A 24,156-nucleotide genomic window follows, 5' to 3' on the forward strand; every position below is an offset into this window, starting at 1 on the left:
CCCTATGTATTTTATTTTGTCTTGAAAAGAAAATTTATGGAAAAAAATTTTCAGGAAAAAAAATTGGGCTCAGTACAAAAAAAATTCAAAATATTTTAATGTGGACTACCATGTCATTCCAGTCATGTTTGTTATCATAAGGATACAAATTTTTTCATGCATTAACAGTTAAAAGTCTAAATAAAATGGAATTAAAGGATTACAACTGGGGTCTTACGATCTTTGAAAATTGTGCATTGCTCTTGCGAGTACACAAAACGTTGTAAAACATTTGTACTAATGTTCGTGCATTGCATTGCAATAATTTGGATCGCATTCAGCTGCGTCTTAATAGTGTGAATGTCCACAATTTTGAGGAGACTTGATGTGACCACAAAAGTGCATGCAACAATGCAATGTATGCATTAGCTCAGGCAAAGCCCAAAAATTCTGTTTGCAAAGTGTTGTAAAGTGCTTGTGCGCCAAGTGCAAGGGGCTTTACTAAATTCAATATATAGCCAAAATTCTAAGATCAAAAGGGCTATAATTTACAGAATAATAACAGAATTAGAATTTCCAGGTAATACGCACATCTGCACATTGTGTCCTTAATGCCGTCAAAGTTTCACCAAATTCCATACAATGGTTCAAGAGGAGTTGTGCTTACAACCATTCATTGCTTATTCAATATATGACAAAACTCCAAGCTTAAAAGGGCTGAAATTTCCAGAAAAATAATAGAATCAGAATTTCCAGGTAATATGCGCATGTGCACATTGTGTTCTAAATGCCTACAAAGTTTCACCAAATTTCATGCAGTGGTTTAAAAGAAGTTGTATTTACAAAATACCGTAGATGTGTTATGAAAACTCGGTGATGAGGTGGCGCTATCGAGCGAGCAACTTGAGTTCTGCCCATTTTAATCAATTTTAAACAACTGGTTATATACACACTACTGCATTAATACAACTTGAAAACTTGTTGACTACCGAATATCGGAACATAATTAACGATGTTATCAAATACAAATTAAGTAAAATCTCGGGAAAGCACAGAATATTTCATTCAAAATGTTTTGTAAGGACCTGTACCGTGAGTGAAAAAGTAGCCGATTTATATGAAAGCTTTCATGCCATAAAACCAGGTATAATTGTCGTGAATATTGCAGACCAAAGAAATTAAATAAAACACAGCTCATTGAACCCTTAAAAGCAATAATCATAAGCAGGAACGTATAGACTAACGGGATAGGCAACTTCAACATTTGCCATGTTTACTTCCCATGCTCTCACGTGTGCAATGACAAGTTTGTATAACTATGTTCATTAACAGTGAAACATAAAGGTTTTTAAAGCGATCTGGTTAAACCATCGTTGGGGAGGCACTGTACTCGAGAACTTGTGTCTCAACTTGTTAAAAGCACCGAATGTTTTACCAAAGATCACACTTGTGTTTTCTTTTAAAGTTTATATTTACCAGCACTGCGATTGGATCAGCTACTCGCAGCTGCAGCCAATCATAAAACGGAGCTTATCACAGAGTTTTCGTAATGAAATCTGCCAAGGGTTTATGGGGAGCAGAGTAAACCGAAAAACTTTTGGCTAGCGAAGATGAGTAAATTCCAGCATTAAAATGAAAACATCATTAAAATATCAGTCATTTCAGTTTGAACCTAAGTCCAGCAGAAGAAAATTTGAATACTCACATTATTTGGATCCTTGTTAAGGCACAGCTCTACAAACTCTTTAAATGGCTTGGTAAAATTCCCAGTCAACTGTGGGGGGTTGTTTTTGGGGATAAGAAAAAGCACTCTCATCGGATGGAGGTCTGAATTAGGGGGTTCTCCTTTTGCCAGTTCTATAGCCGTGATACCCAAACTCCAAATGTCAGCCTAAATTAATAAGTCATACATCATCAATTAAAAATTGCTAAGGAATCATTTCAACCCATGAAATTTTCAATTCAATTTTCTCCAGAATCGTTTTTGAGCAATTATGCAAATTTTTGCTACATTACAGGTACATGGGAGGCATTTTAACTGTGGTGAAGGCCTGTCCCGAGACACTGTTAGATTATTCTAACTAAGCAGAGTGTAGTGAAATTTATAGCATTTTTGTATGCTTATAGCTTTGTTATGTAAATGTCAACAATACAGTGTCAATGTATCTGTTTCGTAAATTTCCAATATCATATGCAATGTTAACCCGTGCACACACAAGTCTAAGTCTAGTTCAATGTTAAAAATATGTAAACACTTATTTGACCATGCCAAATTTAGCAGATTAATATACAATAATTTGGTACCATAAACAAACAAAAATCATGTGTACAAAATCCTGAAAATTAAGCTGACACTAGATCAAAATGTGGTGAGTCAACCACAAAAATTACAACAATCATGACAATAGACAACACACAATTATTTTTATCATAAAACATCATATAAGCCTTTGTGTAAGGTGAGTAAAAATTTGTATCTAATTCAAATTTTCCAGGCTTTACTCATGAGAGACAACTTACAATGATGGAAGATAATCTGACAGCAATAAGTCATCCAAATGACTCAGATGATCTATGAATTGTTAACAGCCAATAATGATTCCCTCCCGAAATTTTCTTTCATAAACTTAATAATAATTAATTATAATTGCAAGTTTTTATAAAGCCCTTTTAAAATTGCCGAAGCATTTCTCAAAGTGCTTTACAATTATAACCCCAGCAGACCTTAAAGCATTCCAGAGCCTTCTCAGTGCGGCAGCCGTTAAGGCGCTCAAACACTCACATTCCGACAGTATCTTTCACTGTCTATAGCCAGGTACCCATTTTACACTTGGGTGGAGTGAGGAAATACATGTAAAGTGTCTTTCCCAAGGACACAACGTCGACTTGCCGCGGCCAGGATTCGAACCCACAACTTTCAGTCATGAGTCCTGCACCTTAACCACTCGGCTACCGACGCCACGTCACGCCATTAATCAACCAACATTTGGGCCACTTTTTGACCCACCAGATTGATGGTTTGAACAGAATTAAATCTACTATATATATATATAAGGCTTAGATATTACAGCCTGCGGCTCAGGTGAGCTAGAAACCTTCAGAAACATTGTCAATGTTTATGGAAAACTTTTTTAGGAATGGATTGCTACATGCAATTACCTTGGTGTCATAAGCAGATTGTTTGATGACCTCGGGTGCCATCCAGAAAGGTGTCCCAACAAATGTGTTTCTTTTGTTTGTTGTATTAGTTAGTTGTCCTGCAACTCCGAAGTCTGCCAGTTTGACATCTCCCATCTCTGATAGCAACACATTAGCAGCTAGAAAGAAAATTCAATTGTGTTTATCATAATCATAATTCACCACTTTCGTTATTTTTTTATATTTAAGATATACTGTTGGGATACTTTACCTCACCTCTGCATGCATTTTATATCAACACATTTTACATACATCGATACCAAAATAATACTCACTACAAATGTCTTTTTACATGCCTCTAAAGTTTTAGAGGTTTCAAAACAAATAAAAAATTCAAGACTCTCAATCTGCAAGTCAATTTAACTTACTTATCTTTACTTGATTGCTGAGTTTGTTAAATAGTAAGATTTAGACAAGACAAGAGGCCCATTGGCCACATCACTTACCTGAGGAACAATAAGTATGATAAAATCAGATAAATGGAGTCATTTCAAAGATTTACTCAATATATTCCTATGTAAAACTTCGACCCCCATTGTGGCCCGACTTACCCCCCAGGGGTCATGATTTTCACAACTTTGAATCTACAGTACCTGAGCATGCTTCCTAACATGTTTCAGCTTTCCTGGCTGATTAATTTTTGAGAAGAAGATTTTTAAAGATTTACTCTATATATTCCTACGTAAAACTTCGACCACCCCCCCATTATGGCCCCAACCTACCCCCAGGGGTCATGATTTTCACAACTTAGAATTTACACTACCTGAGGATGCTTCCACAGAAGTGTCAGCTTTCCTGACTCAATGGTTCTTGAGAAGAAGATTTTTGAGAAATTTTTCATTAATTTCTAATTATCTCCCCTTGAAAAAGGGTGTGGCCCCTAATTTTCACAGCTTTAAACCCCCTTTGCCTAAGGATTATTAGTGCCAAGTTTGGTTGAAAATGGCCCAGTAGTTCTTGAGGAGATGTTGAAAATGTGAAAAGTTTACGGACAGATGGACGACAGACAAAATGTGATCAGAAAAGCTCACTTGAGCTTTCAGCTCAGGTGAGCTAAAAAGCAATGACATAAGTACAGCAAAAATCGTTTATAGTGAATTTCAAGGAACCATAGAAAAAACTTCATTAAAACCATAATTCAATCTACACTAAAGCGTTCATAAGAAATCTTTAAGCAAATTCATTATAACATGGTCAGCTGAAATTCCTAAAAACTATGCAAGTTATAATAAAATCAATATCACTGCCATTTACAAACAAGAGGCCCATGGCCACATTGCTCACCTGAGGAACAATAGGTATGATAAAATCAGCTCAATGGAGTCATAATACAAACTATCTGGACAATGTACATGTAGATCCTGTATCAATAAAATCCATTTTCCTCCTGGATATTCTTATGTTTATAATCACTAGTCCCTTTTCTAACAGGATGATTTTATAGTCATATCATATGTTGAGTATTGCAGTTCTCAAAAAGATCCTCAACAATAGTTTATATATGGGATATAAAGCTACATCAAACTCTGAACCTTCTCGTGAGGCTAAAGAATTGTCCTGGAGCCAAAGTCTTTACAATTATAAAGAATCATCTGGTTGATTAGTTTCTGAGAAGAAGATTCTATATATTCCTTTGTTAAACTTTGACCCCCCATTGTGGCCCCACCCTACCCCTGGGGATCATGATTTTCACAACTTTGTATCTACACTACCTGAGGATGCCTCCACATAAGTTTCAGCTTTCCTGGCTGATTAGTTTCTGAGAAGAAGATTTTTAAAGATTTACCCTATATATTCCTATGTTAAACTACAACCCCCCCCCCCCCCATTGTGGCCCTAACCTACCCCTGGGGGTCATGATTTTCACAACTTTGAATCTACACAACCTGAGGATGCTTTCATACAAGTTTCTGTTTTCCTGGCTTATTAGTTTCTGAGAAGAAGATTTTTAAAGATTTACTCTGTATATTCCAAAGTAAAATTTCGACCCCCAATTGTGGCCCCAAACTACCCCCGGGGGTCATGATTTTCACAACTTTGAATCTACACTACCTGAGGATGCTTTCATACAAGTTCAGTTTTCCTGGCCGATTAGTTTCTGAGAAGAAGATTTTTAAAGATTTACTCAATATATTCCTATGTAAAACTTCGACCCCCCATTGTGGCCCCACCCTACCCACGGGGGTCATGATTTTCAGAACTTTGAATTTACACTACCTGAGGATGCTTCCACACAAGTGTCAGCTTTCCTGGCTGATTAGTTTCTGAGAAGAAGATTTTTATAGATTTACTCTGTATATTCCTGTTAAACTTTGACCCCCCCCCCCCCCCCATTGTGGCCATAACCCACCCCTGGGGATCATGATTTTCACAACCTTAAATCTATTCTACCTGAGAATGCTTTCACACAAGTGTCAGCTTTCCTGGTCTTATGGTTTATGAGAAGAAGATTTTTGAAAATTTCTCGAAAATTTTCATAAATTCCTAGTTATCTACCTTTGCAAAAGGGCATGATCCTTAATTTTCACAACTTTGAATCCCCTTAGGCTAAGAATGCTTTGTGCCAAGTTTGGTTGAAAATGGCCCAGTGGTTCTTGAGAAGATGTTAAAAATGTGAAAAGTTTACAGACAGACAACAGACAAAATGTGACGTGAGAAAAGCTCACTTGAGCTTTCAGCTCAGGTGAGCTAAAAAAATACCTATCCAGCTTGAGTTAGTTGTTTAAAGTCTCCTAACCCATGTTGTTTTAATGATATTTTTACCTATTTTATTTCCCCAAATAAAATTATACAGAGTTTTTCAAATTGCTGTATCCATTGAGAACTAGAAAACTGACCAGTCAGGAAGGGCCCCGCTATGACAATTAATATAGAGAAGTGAAAAAAACTTTGAATTCCATCCTCTTTATATCAACAATGATGAAAAATAAATGCCCGGTAGAAGATGTAAAGAACTGGAATATATAGGATCTAGTGATTTGTAGTTGGATATGATTTTCATCCAACAATTAAAGTGTTTTTTTCTTGAGCCTTAGTGAGGGAATAAAACACACAAGTTGGATAAAAATCATATTATACTACAAATCATATGAGATTCTATTTATCCCATGTTTTATACACCGCAATCAATGTTTATACTGTTTATAAAATCTACATTATTTTACTTCATTATGCCTAGGCAAATCCCATTGTAAAGTCACAACTGTGGGATATCACAAAAATATCCAATGAGTTATATCCACGGGATAAAGTGGGTTAACATGGGATGAAATAAAATTTGTTAAAAAAACAAAGAATTGAGACCAATGCAATGATACCTAGGCTTTGCCTCTATTCAATAAATTATTATAAATCATTGTGTACAGTATTTTAACCAAAATAAAATATGAATATTATATTTTAAATCCATATTTCAAAGAATGTACACAATACTACACATCATTCAAAATTGACCTTAACTTCAAAACAAAGTTCATTTGCAGACACAGGCAGTGCAGTAATTAATCTCAATGTGACAGATAGAGATAAAGCTTAGGATTTTCTTCCTGTGGAAGGTTAATTAATCCCAAAGGACAAATATTGCACAGCCTTCCATGTATACAATGGTAACATTCTCAGCAGTTATCTCTCTTTGCCCATTCATTCTCAGCAGTTATCTCTCTTTGCCCATTCTTCTTATGCATAGTTAGGAATCTACCCCACCACCCCAGCTCCAAACCAGAAGACATAGAGAACCAAACTTAGCATCAAAATATGTATTTCTGCCTACTGAACTACCATACCAAATTTGAACTTGATTGGGCAACCATAAAAAAAGTTATTAGAAAAAAACAGGAAATTTGTGGACGGAAGAGTGACAGACGGACGGACAGAAGGACGGACGGACAGAGTGATTACTATAGGGCACCCGCAAATCCTTGCGGGGCCCTAACTATGTTTTGGAAGAGAAATGAATAAATGTGTGGATTTTGATAAAAGTAAACTTTTCACAACTGAAATTTTTCTCAATGCTGAAATATTTCTTTTCGACCAGCGATTAGGCTAAATAAAATTGAAATTACGGTTCTCAGGCCCGCGCGCATCCGTTTTGAGGGTGCCGCATTGCAAATTTTATTGCATTTTCAATAAAATAAAAAGTTGATAATGCGGAAACCTTTCCGGGAAAAAAAAGTTTTCGCTTTCGGTTTGCATATAGTTTTACTTTCGCTTCTATTTCGCAGCTTCCGGTGTAGTCTTAATCATTAAGTCGCTTCCTTTCGTAAGTAAAAACTTAATGTTCCAAACCTCCCGATGATATAGATGATACTTGTGAAAATGGGGTCGATGGAAATTTTGGACTTATAACGAATGAAATGTCTGCTGTTCCGATTTGTATCCGCCATGGAACCCTTTTAATTCTACCGTGGACTATTATTGAAGGTTTACCCGATGGATGTTCTTTGTTAGACCTGTACCAGGGCGTGAAATCGATGAAATTCGATTTAGAAAGTTGGATCTTCCCAGAAAAATTACTGGGTGTCTTCGTTTCTGTGTCATCAATGTATTCAACACTTACTTCTTAATTATGACGAAATGTGGTCCTAGTGACTGTCGTTTATGTTTGGCCCCAAGATTGCCTAAAGATGTCTTTAGCCAGTTACACAACTTTCCTGATCCAGTGCAAGGTATTTTAAAGTAAACATCATATATGTCATTTTACGTTTTGTAAAGTGGTTTGGTATTAAATGATTAATTTGTCATTTATTAAAGGAGAAGAAGGAGTACTAAGGAGGACTACAAGGAGTTCAGTGGGCTTTTTTGAACCAATTATACAGAGGAATATTGTCCTTCTTTATCATCAAACGGGCACAATCAGTTGCAAACAGACATGAAATTCCATTTTGTCTATCTGCTCAGACTGCCAAAAACAGTGAAATAAACAGTAACCTGCATAGATTGCCAGAAACCCAGAGTCATATATAGTGCTACTAAACTTTGTGCCCGAGAAAGTGCCTTGCTTACCAAAATCTTTGGACTTGGATCAGTGTTTATGTAGACCTGAACTTCAGGAATTAAAACCTAATAATCCTAATAAAGCACCCTGTATATGTGCTCTGTTGGAGATTGTTTCTATGAGATCAAATCTCCAATTGAGACTCCCTGATATATGTACAGCTCTGTTGTATTTCCCCCAATGTGCTATCACTGTGGGACACAAGATACAGATACAGAAGAAGGAAGTACCCAATGTGTCCTGATTGTATTGTTTCACAACAACAGCCCCCCTTGAAAGGGAGGAATGTTCAAAGCTCAACAGCAAAGAAGTAGAAAAAAATGAAAACAAACAGTTCACCTATAAATGACTATATGTTTTTTAATGTGACTTAAATATTAAAGATCATCGTTGTATTTTGATAGTTGGACTGTATTTTCAAAATATACATTGGTTTTTGTTTATCTGTTTAAAAATTTAATAGATATCCTTTATTAAATAATAAAACAGCAGCTTGAATAAAGAAAATCTTGTTTTTTAAATTTTAAGTAGTTAATTTCTTTCTCCGATAAAAAAAAGCCTCCCTCATCTGTTTTTTTACCAATAAAAAAGAAAAAAAAAAGCCTCCCTCCCTCATCTATTTTTGGAAAATTTGGCCTGAGAACCAGAGAATTAATTTTATGTGGCCTTACCGGTAATTTCTTTCTAAACTAGTTTAAGTTTATTATCAAAATTCAATAGTTCCATGTTTTTAAGGTTAGCAGTATATGTTACTACAAGAATTGTAAAAGGTTCTGTCGTCCATTGTAGACCAGTATCACTGCAAATTGTATTGCAATTAATTTTTGCGCAAATCCAGATTGCTTTTGCTTGTATCATCTGCAAATTGTAATAGGCATAATTTTCTTTTCTCATCTTAATACATCTAATGTTTTTCTTTTGTCTTATGAAAAATCCAAACATCTCTACACATAAGTTGAATAAATATTGGAATACTGGGTCAATTTGTTGACAGCCCCTGAAAATTTCAACAATTTAAAAAAAAAAATAACACATAATTAATAACACATTTAACACATAACACATAATTTGGCCCTATTGTATAATACTGATACCCACTTGCATCAAATGATACAAAATATCATACTAGCATTTTATTTGATATATTTTGTTATCATGTTTGTTCATAAGCTTGCCAACTAAGACAACAAAATCAACAACAGACAAAATTTGATCAGAAAAGACACATTCCTGTAATTTGTGACAAAAACATCATTTAGAAGATTTTTTAACTTTCAACCTAAATTCTCTTTTCTTGTAATCTACATGATCTAAGTGAAAGTACTTCTGGTTTGTTTACTTTACCCATAATATCATATGGCATATATATACATTTACCTTTGATATCTCTATGCAATTTCCTCTCAGAATGTAAATAATCTAGTCCTTTAAGTATTTCTCGTAAGATGATGGCAATATCATTCTCAGAGAAAGCTCCAGCCTTCATTAGATCTAGTGCAGACCCTCCTCCTAAATATTCCATGATAATCCATAACTTGGATCCCTACAAAAAATTAATACATTATACTGAATTAATATATAATTATGCATTATGATTATTATTCTTTTTTTCAAATTGGAAATTTTTTTACATTCACCAAGCACTTTAATTTTATATTAAAATATTTGCAAACAAGATATCTGTGAGCCAATGCTCACTAGTGATACCCCCGCTCTGATGTGAATATGTAAAACAAGCATTCTAAGAGCATTGCATAAGCAATACACGTCCCCTACCGGTTTGTATTATTCTATGAAAGCTTCCAAGCACACAACTATTTCAGAGCTATTGTAAAATGTAAACGAGATATCATGCTTTAATCAGAGAAAAAAGAACAGAGGAAATTAAAACTATATGGTTGATATAGAAATTAAATACAAAATAGGTGAAGTAATACTCTCTATTTCATCTCCTGTAATTTCGCCAAGTCTATTCTGTATTCGCTGGTAAAAATTTGTGAAAACAATGCACTGTTATGCACAATATCATTTCTTACCGTCTTCTGTACCCCGAATCAAACCAAACAGTTAAACAGCCCAACCCGACAATGAACCCGATTGCAATAATAATACAAAAAAAAAAAACCTGCCGATTAAATTTACAACACAATGTTTAACACTATTTTACAGAATTTATTTTTTTTGTTAGATATGATAAAAGGATTGGTACAAGTAACGCACGATATTATCACTGACTACATACTGGCCTCGTTTATTCAATACACTCTGAACCCGATAACGAACCCGAACATTAAAAAATTGGAATATAAAAAATTAATTTTCTCGAAAATATGTCAATCAGACGCTACAAAAGTGTAAACTTGATCTGTAGTTTGACATTTTGAAGCTGTTCAGCAAGTTTCATATTATTCCTCAAATGCATAAAGAAAAAAAGTGTGGAAAACTGAAGTGGGACAGACAGACGGACTGACGGACGGACAGACAGACTGACGGACGCAGAGGAAAGCTATAGTCCCCTCCGGTGAAACCGGTAGGGGACTAATAAGCAAAGTCGACATATAACAGAAAGCTGGCATCCGTTTGGTACAGAAATATATCCCACAATATGGCATGCCAAAACAAATACAGCTTACTCCACTTATATTGAAATCGCTTATTTTGAATTTCCGCTTATTTTGAAATAGAAATAAATCCCCAGGTTTTGCCTCTCATATTCTTTGCATTGATTTAACGGATATAATGAAATCGGCTATTTTGAAATATCGCTTATATTGAAGCCACTGAACGGTCCCCAAAGGTGACAATTAGTTGTTTTTATAATGGTTATATTGAAGTACTCCCTGGCGGCTGTCGTCACGGTTGGTGACAGTAATTATGCCAGACTGACCGGTTGATATACAAAGGTGTGAATAAAGTTCTCATCAGGTGTGTTTTTATACTTCTATTAAAAAGTAAAATGTTTTTACTGTTGAATTTTTTGTTTTTTACGAATACGGATGTATTGATGCTAGACGTAATATGGAAATCCCACAGAAAAGAAATACCTTATCTCTAGACGCTAAATACAAACTAGTTATGGCTATGAAAGGACAAAGCCTAAATTCGAATTAGTTAAGGATTTTGAGCTTATTGCGTGTACACTTACGATGGTATACAAGAAGCGTTCAGCAGTACTGATTTGAAGCGTTTGAGTCTGGTGATTTTTTTCTAAAACGTAAAAGAATGTGATCGGAGATTATGATGATGAGGTTTAAGATAGTAACAAAATGAAACTTACAAAACTTTCGGATATATTTAATCAAACTTTCAAGGACTAATGTTCCATGTAATCTGTTCATTGTAATAGATAAATGATGACCAAAGAATTTGTTCGGGTTTGGTTTTCTATGCTTACATCGGGATTGGACTTTCAAAAATGGCGGCTTCACGTCAGTCAATTTCGCTTATATTGAAATACGGATATATTGAAATAATTTGCATGGTCCCCTGAATTTCAATATATCTGGAGTAGGCTGTAGTGTGTTAAAATTTCAAGCATCTGCGATAAATAGTTGCTGAGAAATCTTTGACGGAAATTTGTTTGAAAATTTTGGCTATAAATAAACAAAGTACTCATTAAACAGGAAGTTGACTTCCGATTGGTACAAAAATACATCCCACGATATAGCATGCCTATACAAATACTGTGTAAAAATTTCAAGCATCTGCGATAAACAGTTGCTGAGAATTCTTTTTGCTAAAATAAACAAAGTCGTCATTTAATAGGAAGTTGACGTCTGATTGGTACAAAAATATATCCCACGATATGGCACGCCTATACAAATATTGTGTAAAAATTTCAAGCATATGCGATAAATAGTTGCTGAGAAATCTTTGACGAAAATTTGTTTGAAAATTTTGGTTAAAAAATAAGCAAAGTTGTCATTTAACAGGAAGTTGACATCTGATTGGTACAAAAATATATCCCACGATATGGCATGCCTTAACAAACACTGTGTAAAAATTTCAAGCATCTGCAATAAATAGTTGCTGAGATAAATGCGACAGAAATTTTTGTTACGGACGGACAGACAGACACACAAGGGTAAAACAGTATACCCCCTCTCCTTCGGAGCGGGGGTATAAAAATGCATTTTGAAGGCATTATGACGACCAGTATATGGCATGCCAAAACAAATAGTGTGTTAAAATTTCAAGCATCTGCGATAAATAGTTGCTGAGAAATCTTTGACGGAAATTTGTTTGAAAATTTTGGCTAAAAATAAACAAAATACTCATTAAACAGGAAGTTGACATCCAATTGGTACAAAAATACATCCCACGATATTGCATGCCTACACAAATATTGTGTAAAAATTTCAAGCATCTGCGATGAATAGTTGCTGAGAAATCTTTGAAGAAATTTTGGTTAAAAAATAAGCAAGGTCGTCATTTAACAGGAAGTTGACGTCTGATTGGTACAAAAATATATCCCACGATATGGCATGCCTTAACAAACACTGTGTAATAATTTCAAGCATCTGCGATAAATAGTTGCTGAGATAAATGCGACAGAAATTTTTTGTTACGGACGGACAGACAGACAGACGGACACACAAGGATAAAACAGTATACCCCCTCTCCTTCGGAGCAGGGGTATAAAAACAAACTGGGTTTTTCTAAAAATAGATTTTATGCACATCTCCATTCCGAACTTCTCAAATAGTTACATTCATTAATACGGAACAAGGTTTTCCCCATGTAAGTTGTCGAATGCATGGGCAGAGATTGAACAAAAACTGCTTTGTTTTGCTTTTGTTTTTTAAACATCGAGAAAAACTTAAAAAATATATGTGTAAATAAAGATGACAATGTTTAACCATTTCAAATTGGCAATCACGCAAATAAAAGAGGTTAATGCTTGCACTATTTTCTTTAGGGCATGAATAATGTAGTGCAAAATTTTCGCAAAAACGGCTATGATAACAAGGACTCGCTCGCTTCGCGAGCCGACTCAAAAAAGCAACCCGTGCCATGCTACCTAATTCTTTTACTTTTTCCTCAAAGGGGTTAACAAGAATGGTGAACAATTTGTTACAACGGCAAGTCTTAAATCAACAGTGAATACTAACAAGATAGGGGAATAAGGCATGTAAAATGCCTATATTAGAACATTTAAGATCTTGTAAAATAAAAATTTCTGCAATTCTGATGCATTTAATTATTCTAAAATTCATGAAAAGAATATATATTTAACATATGATTGATTTTTAACCCTTTAGTGTGATCAATACTTGAAATATGTTGATTTAAATTAGATATGCATATCAAAACCTCCAAATAGTGTCGTTTTTTAGAACTTCAATACCTTTTATTTTATAGAGGGGCTATGCTCCATATTTTTGTAATAGTCTACAATAGACAACAATAAAATGGTGACCATCTTGAAGGGCCCATTTAAATAGTGGAAAAAAGGATTAAAAGAATTTTAAAGAATTTTGCTTTGACCTTGACCTATAACTTTGAAATTTTCAAGCTGGCATAGAACTTCGAATTCAATCTCATTACCCCTTACATACGTTACAGTCATTTGCTCAATCTGAACAGATTAATAAAATGGAAAATAATCTATGATATAAAACTGATTATAAAGAGCTCTGCTATGACCTTGGCTACTTTAATTTTAGAACCAAAATGACCGGAACAAAAATTTCCAGATTTTTAAAAACTTTCGATCCCTCAAACTCTTGATCTCTCGAAGTTTAATCATGGTCCCCTGAAGTTCGAGTTATCAAGATTCACCTGTAGCTTGAAATTGTGCTTTTGCAAACTTTTGTTATAAAACTATCGAATAGATTTAGTTGAAACTTTGTTGACCACAGCATTTCCACTGACCTTGAGATAGGAGCCATAGTATTTGGTGACATATGGACTATCACACTGGGAGAGGACCATGATCTCTTGTTGGATGTCCTCAATCTCGTCTTCTGCCTCCTCGAGGTCAATTATTTTAATGGCCACCACCTTTTTGGTTTCATTATCCAGACCTTTATACACCTCCCCAAATGATCCCTTCCCAATCTTGTCCATTTTGGTGAAGCATATCTCTGGGTCAATCTGCATTCCACGCTGAAATGATATAAATCATGTGAAGCTTATACAGTTGGATTTTTTTTTATAAGTTATTCAGGAAAAAATAATTTGGAGGAAAAACAATTTGTATATTTTCATTTCTGTCTGTTATTGACACAAGCTGCTATGATAAAATTAATCATCTTTAACTATGACCAACAGCAGAGTGCTTCCATTTTTCACTCACAAAATCTTTAGCAACTCAGTCTTGTTTACAGTATCATAAAATTGTTGATTTAATATCACATTAAATGCTACATGTAACAAAGCACTGTGAACTAGGTTAGAGACCAGGTTGTAAGTAGCGAATACTTACAACCTGGTCTCTAACCTAGTTCACCCAAATGGCAACAGGGTGACAAGCTAAGGTTGTTTAAAATTAAATACCAATAGTGCAAAAATCCTACCAGTAATAAAAAGTAAAAATCCAATAAATAGAATTTGCAATAGCTTGAAAATATTATACATGTGTTTTGATACATTAAAATTGTCCATTTTATAATTAATTATGGGAGATAACAACATCCAGTTAAAAACATGGGTTTTTTTCTGTCTAAAGTCAAGAAACCTCGGTCTGAATATTTTGTATGGGCAAATTCTTATTAAAAGACAAAAGAAGTAACTGTTTATACAATGTATTATTAACATATAAACAAGAGCACCACTAAGTGGAGCATCCATCCCCTAGTGACATGAAATATCATGGAGGAAATGGACTTATATTACCAGTAAGCATACATACATATATACATATATCCCTAGCCCAAAATTCTGGAAATTCTGGGGTGTTCAACATAATATTCCTATACATTGTGTGTGTGTGTGTGTGTGTGGGGGGGGGGGGGGGGGGTACATTTACTTGGTTGAATACCGGTAGTTTTCCCTTTAGAGAAACACCATCTATGCTACATTAAGTAACATACATGTACATTAAATCTGACGATCCATGTAAGCAAATCTATGATTTATAATCAATCTTAGCTGTAGATTCTAGCAATCTGTAGTCAGTCAATGCTAGGTGAGAAATTTTAGCATGCCAAATGTCAACCCAAAGGACTATGTGCGGTATCGTCAAATATCTGCCCCCGATTTCAACCAATTTTTAAATAGTATCGTATAAAAATAAAATCTTCACAAATCATTGTATAGAGGGTGCCTATAACTTAAATAATGATTTTAGTCATCATTGCTCATTCGCTGTGTATCTATGACGTCACCTAAATGGCCAAATTCCCGCAAATTTGCAATCAAATGAAAATATTCTCATTTTTGCTCTATATTATGCATTCGGAAGTATAGAGCGCAGGTCTGCTCAAGTACGATTTTAACATATGTTTTTCTTCAGATTGTTATACACATTATACTAAAAAATGGTACTTGAGCAAGCCTGCGCTCGATGTTTCCCAGTCGAAAAACCATCGGAAAACACCCATATTTCGCTACAAAACATCAATTTCTCAAAATAATGCAATCTTCATGACGTCATTTCTACATTATGACGTCACTTTGGTGATAACCTTTTACACCTTTATTTCAAATATGATTTTAACTATCTTTCACCTTATTTTTAAAGCTCTTTCTAAAACTTTGATTTTGGGGGCAAAAAATGCATAAAACCGTAGCTGCAGAACTGTAGCTCTCTGGTTGAAAAAATTCGGATAGACAAACCAGAGAGCTACAGTTCCAAGCGTTGTAAAAACCTCCGATTTACGCCGCCGTTTTTGTGTCGCTCGCTTCGGGAATTATATCCGACTTTAAAAGCATTCAACCGCCTAAAAAATTGGATTTATTAATTAAACATATAGTTTACCCTAACTCTGCTAACTTTGTTTTCCTTTCAATGGTTCACAACGGCCATCCTTCGCCTTGGAATGTCATCGTTTTAAAAAACTCGCCTTATGACAACCATGTTTACCTAGTAGCGAGATCTCGGGTGCGTCGATTTACCCAAATGGACCCAAATGAACCCAAATGGCGATTTAAGTGGAAAACAATTATAATAAAATCCTCATAATTTAGGGAAATTTGGAAAAATAAAAGCCGAAGGTCCATAACAATAATTAAAATTATTTTAAAAAGTTTTTTTATTTTTATATAATATATATATTTATATTATTTGAATATAATTACATACATTATATACTTTTACAAATCGAGATAAAATGCTCATCTTTATTTTTCAAAAACAATTTTTAAAGATATACTGAAATAATTTTAATTATTGTTTTGGACCTTCGGCTTTTATTTTTCCAAATTTCCCTAAATTATGAGGATTAGATTATAATTGTTTTCCACTTTAATCGCCATTTGGGTTCATTTGGGTCCATTTGGGTAAATCGACGCACCCGAGATCTCGCTACTAGGTAAACATGGTTGTCATAAGGCGAGTTTTTTAAAACGATGACATTCCAAGGCGAAGGATGGCCGTTGTGAACCATTGAAAGGAAAACAAAGTTAGCAGAGTTAGGGTAAACTATATGTTTAATTAATAAATCCAATTTTTTAGGCGGTTGAATGCTTTTAAAGTCGGATATAATTCTCGAAGCGAGCGACACAAAAACGGCGGCGTAAATCGGAGGTTTTTACAACGCTTGGAACTGTAGCTCTCTGGTTTGTCTATCCGAATTTTTTCAACCAGAGAGCTACAGATCTGCAGCTAATAAAACCGCACATAGTCCTTTGTAAGGAGAGTTACAGATGATATGCAGCTATTACTATGAAACTAAATCACAGTGTCAGATTAATGTTCGCAAGATTCATCCAAGTCTATTCTGAATCTATCTTGGACCAGTTCCACTCTTAATATTATGGGAAATTTTGACCACAATTTTGCAAATTTACAAACACTACAAAAGCAATGCTATTCCCTTTGCAAAAAGTTTCGTGAGGGGATAATTTAACGCACATGCATAGGTGGTGCTACATCCTTTTTTGCAACAAGTTGCGAGATGTGAAATTAAATTTTGTAACGAAAAATAGGTAGTCAAAGATTACAAAGATCACCAAGATGAGGCTTCACATAGTAAATGATCTTGGATATTCATGGATACTGTAGTGTGGTTTGATACAATATCATTGTTAAAGAATTGTTTGATAATCATATGTTTATTACAGAGTTTCTGAAAACTATCGGTCCTACCAGCAAAACCAATAGAAAAACATTTGTCTAATGATATTAGAAAATATCGACGATAAATTGGGTGCTCTGCTTCAGAGAAAAAAAATACTGACTAATCGTCGGAAAAATACAGTACATGTATTACCAGTCTGTGTGACTGGTAAGTTCCACTTTCACAATCTGGAAATTTCTGTTCTTACACATCGCTTTTGTTTTTTATGATATAAAATTATATCAAGATATGATATTGTATCAAATATAAACTATAAAACAATATCATAGGATACAATATAATAATATAATATACACAAAATTTGATACAATATCATATCATATCTGATTCATAAATTTCTTACCATCATATGATACAATATCATTTAATACAATAATATATAATACAATATTATATCATAATATACAATATACAATAAAACAATATCATATGATACAATATGATAATTTAATATACAAAAAATTTGATACAATATTTAAGCATTGAATCATTATTTTTTGAAAGATATAGTCTCATAATTGCAGCGGTGTGTGCATACAAATTGAGTAACGCACGCTAGTCTGTCTGTGACAAGTAATTCTGTGGTATTCTGTAAATGTATCGTGTTATTATTGATAGTTGAGTAAAAGTTAAGCATTAGGATTTATTTCAAATATAGAAACATATATTTTCAATCCATTTTTTATATATGTATAAAGGGATATTGATAAATTGTGTTCTTCTTATTTAAGCTTTTTATTTCAAAAAAAGACTTCTATTAACGACCAAATATAGGAATCTTATATAAGTTGGATATGTTTAAAAGTCTAGCTCTTTGGCTTGTCCACGTTCAGAGGTCTATGTGGACTACATCCTAAATTTATGATGTATTCAACATAGAAAACTTTTTCCCCAATTTCATCAAACTGTCGATAAAATTTCCCAATTCCCCAAAAATGGCGTTTCCTAAAATAGGCTGATAAATCCCAGCTTGTCTAAACTATTCAGATGATGAGTTAATATATAGAATTATCATATTGAGGAATAATAAACATATTAAACATATTTATTGCATGCCCATTTATTTTTGCCCCATTTACCCATACCATAAACAATCAATTGAAAAACATGTATATATAGTGAATTCTTGGATATAGCGTAGTTTTTTGAGTCCCCGGTAAAATTCTTAACAAATATTTGCAACATATTACGGTTATAACGAATTCGGAATTAACAAATTTACTGATATAGCGAACTGATTTTGAGTCCCGCAGAGGTGAATAATCACAACATTTACCACTTTTATAATGAATTTCTTTACATTTTAAAAAGTTTGCATTATCATTAAACATAATACTTTGAATGAATATTTTTTTCTTACTAAATTTTCAATTCACAATACGATTATTTAAGGTAACAAAAAAATATATTTCTATTTCAGTCTCAATTTTCAAAATTCATAATCTGGTGAAAGAAAACATTTTAATAGTGAATTTGGTATAGTTATTATTACAAATTCGTTATTCGGATATTACGAATTACAGATATAACGAAGTTAATCTAATGGTCCCTAGGACTTCGCTATATCCGAGTTTAACTGTATATTGAAAACTTGCAATGGACATTTTTTCAGACAGTATTTGTGAATTAAAAGCAACAACAAACAAGGCAAATTTAATCTTGTATGAATTATTTCTCTTGGTTGAACAATATTGCATTCTTATGAAACTTGACACAAAGTTTTATGTGCACATATACCCTTGTAACTGAGATGCCCCGTATCTAACCGTATCCTCTGAATCACTTCCTTATTGCTTTTTACAATCTAGAGAGGAGCATAAAGTACACCACTACCTAAATTTAACATAGTTTACAATGTTGGAATATGTGCAAAAAATTTCCACCTTCAGGTCTTATCATTTTTAAGAATTAAGAAAAATTTTAACTGGGGGAAAAATTTGATAGTTAAAAGTATTAATGTGACTCAGTCCAAAAATGAATGGGCTTTTCTTTCTGTGCATATATCACAGGCACATATCACATCACTCCGAGATACCCAGAGTTGTTTTCGTCCTCTCACTGAACATTCTAACCTTCATTCACAACTCACACCACCTTCACTATGTAGAAGTCACAGCAAACACTACATGACTTTCAATGAGTTGTACCCTATTTCATTCATGCTTATGGCTGTCAGTGACAATGCACCAAATTTTTTTTAATCTTTGATCAAACTCGATCTTCAATGGGGATCATAGTAATATTAAAGAAAATAAAAGAAAACAATTTGTGGGGTCACATGCCAAATTCTCCCAAATAACTTAACATATCATGCTGCACATACTGAATAGCAACCTGTGCATTATAAATATATGAAGGGAGAAAGCACTGAAAAAAAAATTGCAACCTGCTTTTAATATGTATTTTTTCTATAATGCAAGATATCTTAAATTCACACACACATGAATTATCATTTTATTGTTTACATATTAAGCACAGTTTCATGAAATTCTTTTCTGGTGTTTCATAGGAGTTGCAATGACAAACAGTTACCGCAGCAATTTTAATATTGGCCAGAATTCTATGTTTAAAACTTTAAAGGGCCCAATTTTTCAGAAGAATAATTGAATCAGAATATATATAACATGTTTTTATCAACTACAAACTACAAAGTTTAACAAGATTTTATCCAGAAGTTAAAGGGGGTTGCATTGAAAAACAAGAGGCCCACAAGCATTGACAGTCACCTGAGTACCATAGCCCGTAGATGCATGGACCTGTTTGGGAGTCTAACTCTTATGTTTGGATTCTAAGATTCATTTTGGAATCCTAAGTCCTCTGACTGTTACCCCCGCTTTTATCATTTAAAGGGGCATGGTCACGATTTCGGTCAAATTCTATTTTTCTGTTTTTATTATTGACAATGCTTAAGGAATGCATTTCTAATGATCAAATGAAATTTGAGAGTCAGTTGTTAAGTTGTAAACAAGATACAGCTAGAGCTCACAATTCTTAGTCATGTAAACAAGGGTCAAGCCCTGTTTTTGTTAACATAGGTTCAATATACCAGTAAAATATCCTTTCAAGCTGATTTTTTATTCTTCTTATTCATTTGAAGCATATATAAACAGTTCCTAACGTTAAATACCTTCATTTTGGGTCTAAATGTGGAATTTTCACTTCAACATTCAAAACGTAAACAAATGCTTTCTTATACACAGCAAGGAATTGTAAGCTCTGTAACTCGCTTATAATTCAACAAATGACAGTCAAATTTTGGTTGTCTATAAAAATGCCTTACTGAAGCATTATAAGCATTAAAATAGGTAAAATAATTTTTGACCAAAATCGTGACCATGCCCCTTTAATGTTTACAAACTAAAATAAGTAACCTGAGTAACTCGTGATCTAAAAGAAATTCATGTTTGCTATTGCCAAATTTGTAACAACCACACCTAAATAAAAAGCCTGAACTTTGTCTTATGGGCAATAATATCATAATTTAAGAAGAGAACATTATGGAAAAAATACATATGTTTTAGTTGGTCTCCAATGACTCTGAAAGTAGATTAGAAAATTTTATTAAATTGTATATATTTTCACTATGTGGCCATATTGGCTTTACCCAAATGCCTGAATCCCTGACTCATGGATCATGAATTTAATACTGGACATAGACAGCTTCACGGACATCATAATCATGCATTCAGTTTATCTTCCCCTGCTGTGGAAACACAGAGGAAGATTTTCTAAGATTAAATACTTTTCACTTTATGGCCAAATTGGTCCCGCCCAAGGGCCTGAACCCCTGACCAAGGGGCCATGAATTTTACAATTTAGGTAGAGGACTTCATGGACATTAGAACCGTGCATTTAGTTTTTTCCTCAAATATATATGGGTGTAGAGAAGATTTCTTAAGATGTAATACACATTCACTACATGGCAATATTGGCCCCACCCCAATGCTTGAACCCCTGACCCAGGGACCATGAATTTCATGAACGATTTTTGAAAATTTAGCCTTTTTTGAATATTTGGCCCTGCCCACAGGGGTGGTATGGTAATAAATTTTACAATTTAGATTCCTCTTATCTTAGAGATGCCACACAATGTCGGATGAAGACCAACAGCAATAGGCCCCCTGAGTAACTCAGGTGACCTAAAAAAAGGACTGACTGATGCATGGGTCAAAAAAGATATACCTCTACAACAACTTGCAAATGGTTAAATTAGGAAAAAGGTATAATACCAGTTAATGCAATACATGTATACCCGCAGAGCAATGCTTCCTTCACTAAAACACAGGTTTGTTATTATGTTTGCTTGAGTGCAACAAATATAAGAACATTATTCAAATTTCTTACTGTTATAGATATTAACCAAGTGTTATCAATCATTACAGATTAATCAAATGAGTTGGATAATGGAGAAAGAGCAGTATCCTTGTGTCCCTGGTTGTTACTATCATTTTCAGTGAAAAGATGAAAGAATGAGATATATAAACATATCTACACAATTCTCTTTTAGTGATACACTGCTTTTAATATTAAAATAGTTTTAATGAATGATTTGTTGTGTAAATGATTTACATTAAAAGGCCCTCTACACACATGCATAATGTTTTCATAACTTAGAGAACTTTATAACATACATGTATATATAAAGATATACATTTTGTATATCTATTTAATTTTGAACACAGAGTACAAAAATCCTAAAAGACAATAAGTATGGATGAATAGAAATTGTGTTAATGACATATATGGGTAGAATTCACATGCACAAATTAACTATACTATAAACGGGTTGGCCTAATGGGACTTCAAAACCTAGAGTTGCAGAGACACTACAGCATTTTCCATATAAATTTTGCATATTACAATATTTGTGTTAGGATATAAGACCTATGATGACACATCATTGCAATAATAAATTTTATTTTCAATTAAAAAAACACAATAATTTCTAATGAAATAAGGGCAATATTATTGATGTTAGGCTTTTTATCTGAATTTTGAATAAAAGTACAATATAATCTTGATTTTGTAATACAATAGGATATCATCCTGAACCCTGAATGAAATATCAAATTCATTATTCATAAGACTGTATACTGTATAATAAATATTTTTATATCAAATTATTAGCTTTTAACAACATCGAAATCAAAGTCCTCCCAGATTAAACTATCAATTATGTACAGAATATTTGAATTACTGCAAAAAACTAATTTCTGATTTTTATCAAATGGAAAGCACTCTACCTATTCAAATGTACAGTATATTGAAGGTTCTAATTAAAATACATTCTTTAACAAGCCCCACATCCCATTCCATATTCAAGGACTCTAATTTCAGTCAATTTTACTGGAAAACGCATAACACAAGTGTACATCTTAGTTATTTCATAACAAGAATAATCATTAGAGAGGAAGTCACATATCTTAACCTAAATCATAAAACTATCACCTTACAGTAGTCCCAGCATCTCATCCTTTTACCCATTTGCCCATTATCTATACAAGCATCTTTCAGTAACATAATGTTCTATAGTACAGTATAAGGATATTTGTTTTTAAAAAGAATCTGTGTCTGTTATACATGTATATTGAGTTTAGGTTTTCAATGGGCATAAGAATGCAATTCATTGTAATTCAAAAACAATACATATATCCTCATGGTATTTTTTTAAAAATTAGGCAGTAAAGAACATGAAGAAGGGACACCTGTTCTTTTAATGAATAGATTATCCAACTCATTTGGTAACATGTACGTCGGAAATTGTGAAAAGTTATGTAAATGCCATGATTAAAACCTCCAACGTTTCAGACAGTCGTAGGCGGGGGTCAGATCCGCGTACCTTGCCTTCTTACCTGTTGCTGAGCCATGATGTTTGACACTATAAGATCACAGCAAGTGTCGTCTAAAGAGTTAAAAACTTTCCAAATGACTTGTTCTCAAATTTGTATTTGTTTACTCGGCTTTTAACATTCCAGCGTCTTGTGATATATTTTGTGCAAAAATTTCCTGGTTTTGAAGTTCCAATACATAGCTGTTAAACTATTCTCTTTAACTAGTTTTAGGGTCGAGTTCATCAAAATACTCCGCCATTTTGTTTCAAGGGTGTGTCCGGTTTTCTCAACAATGTTCAGCACGCAATATAGTGCTGCGTATATGTTGTGAAAGAAAGTATGCAAGCGATGTTATTGCACTAGAATAAATAACAAATATTTATTTAGATTATCTTGTTAATTTGTACATTAATATTGTTATCAAGACTGTTAATAATTGAGTAAATCGTTCAAAAACTTTAATCTTTAGCGTAGTAATATTCGGTATTTAACCTTTGACACTCAGGTAAATGTGAACTTGTATGGAAAGCCATAAAGACCTACAGAATGGCAAAATGACAATTCCGTGAAAGTATGGAAGCTTTTAAGACTTTTGTAATATAAGTATCAAACGGTATGACTGAATGAAGAATTCATTGTGAATGAAGAACACTTTTAAAAACCATTCCATGAAGAAAATACGAATATAATCATAATGATTGATGAACAATAGATCTCAAACTATATTCCTCGGCTTTCTTAGGAATATTGAACACATCAGATTCCTTTCATATGACAGTTTCCGATGAAAGTTTAGATAAAATTTATTATGGTTAATCTACTGTCGGGTCTGATTTGTAAGTATTATTATTATTAATCAGTTAATATCATTATTAGTTGAAAAACACCTTTTATGTCACTCGATATAATACAC

General features: G+C 33.6%; 1 protein-coding gene across 16 annotated transcripts in view; it reads right to left on the reverse strand.

The window, feature by feature from the left end:
- LOC128179612 (serine/threonine-protein kinase 25-like) overlaps positions 1-23,524 on the reverse strand; it is a 58,312-nt gene extending 34,788 nt beyond the window's left edge. For 15 of the 16 annotated variants that reach the window (XM_052847090.1, XM_052847091.1, XM_052847085.1 and 12 more), the window contains exons 1-5: positions 23,265-23,524; positions 14,045-14,278; positions 9,548-9,713; positions 3,139-3,296; positions 1,685-1,870 (exon numbers count right to left, since the gene is read on the reverse strand). In XM_052847090.1, the coding sequence (XP_052703050.1) occupies positions 1,685-1,870; positions 3,139-3,296; positions 9,548-9,713; positions 14,045-14,278; positions 23,265-23,279 (759 nt within the window). In that variant the 5' untranslated portion in view covers positions 23,280-23,524. Of the gene's footprint in view, positions 1-1,684; positions 1,871-3,138; positions 3,297-9,547; positions 9,714-14,044; positions 14,279-23,251 lie in introns of all 16 variants that reach the window. The other variant, XM_052847081.1, reaches the window with a different exon arrangement.
- Positions 23,525-24,156: the final 632 nt, after the last annotated feature.

The sequence above is a fragment of the Crassostrea angulata genome, chromosome 4, assembly GCF_025612915.1.
Source record: "Crassostrea angulata isolate pt1a10 chromosome 4, ASM2561291v2, whole genome shotgun sequence".
NCBI lineage: Eukaryota > Metazoa > Mollusca > Bivalvia > Ostreida > Ostreidae > Magallana > Magallana angulata.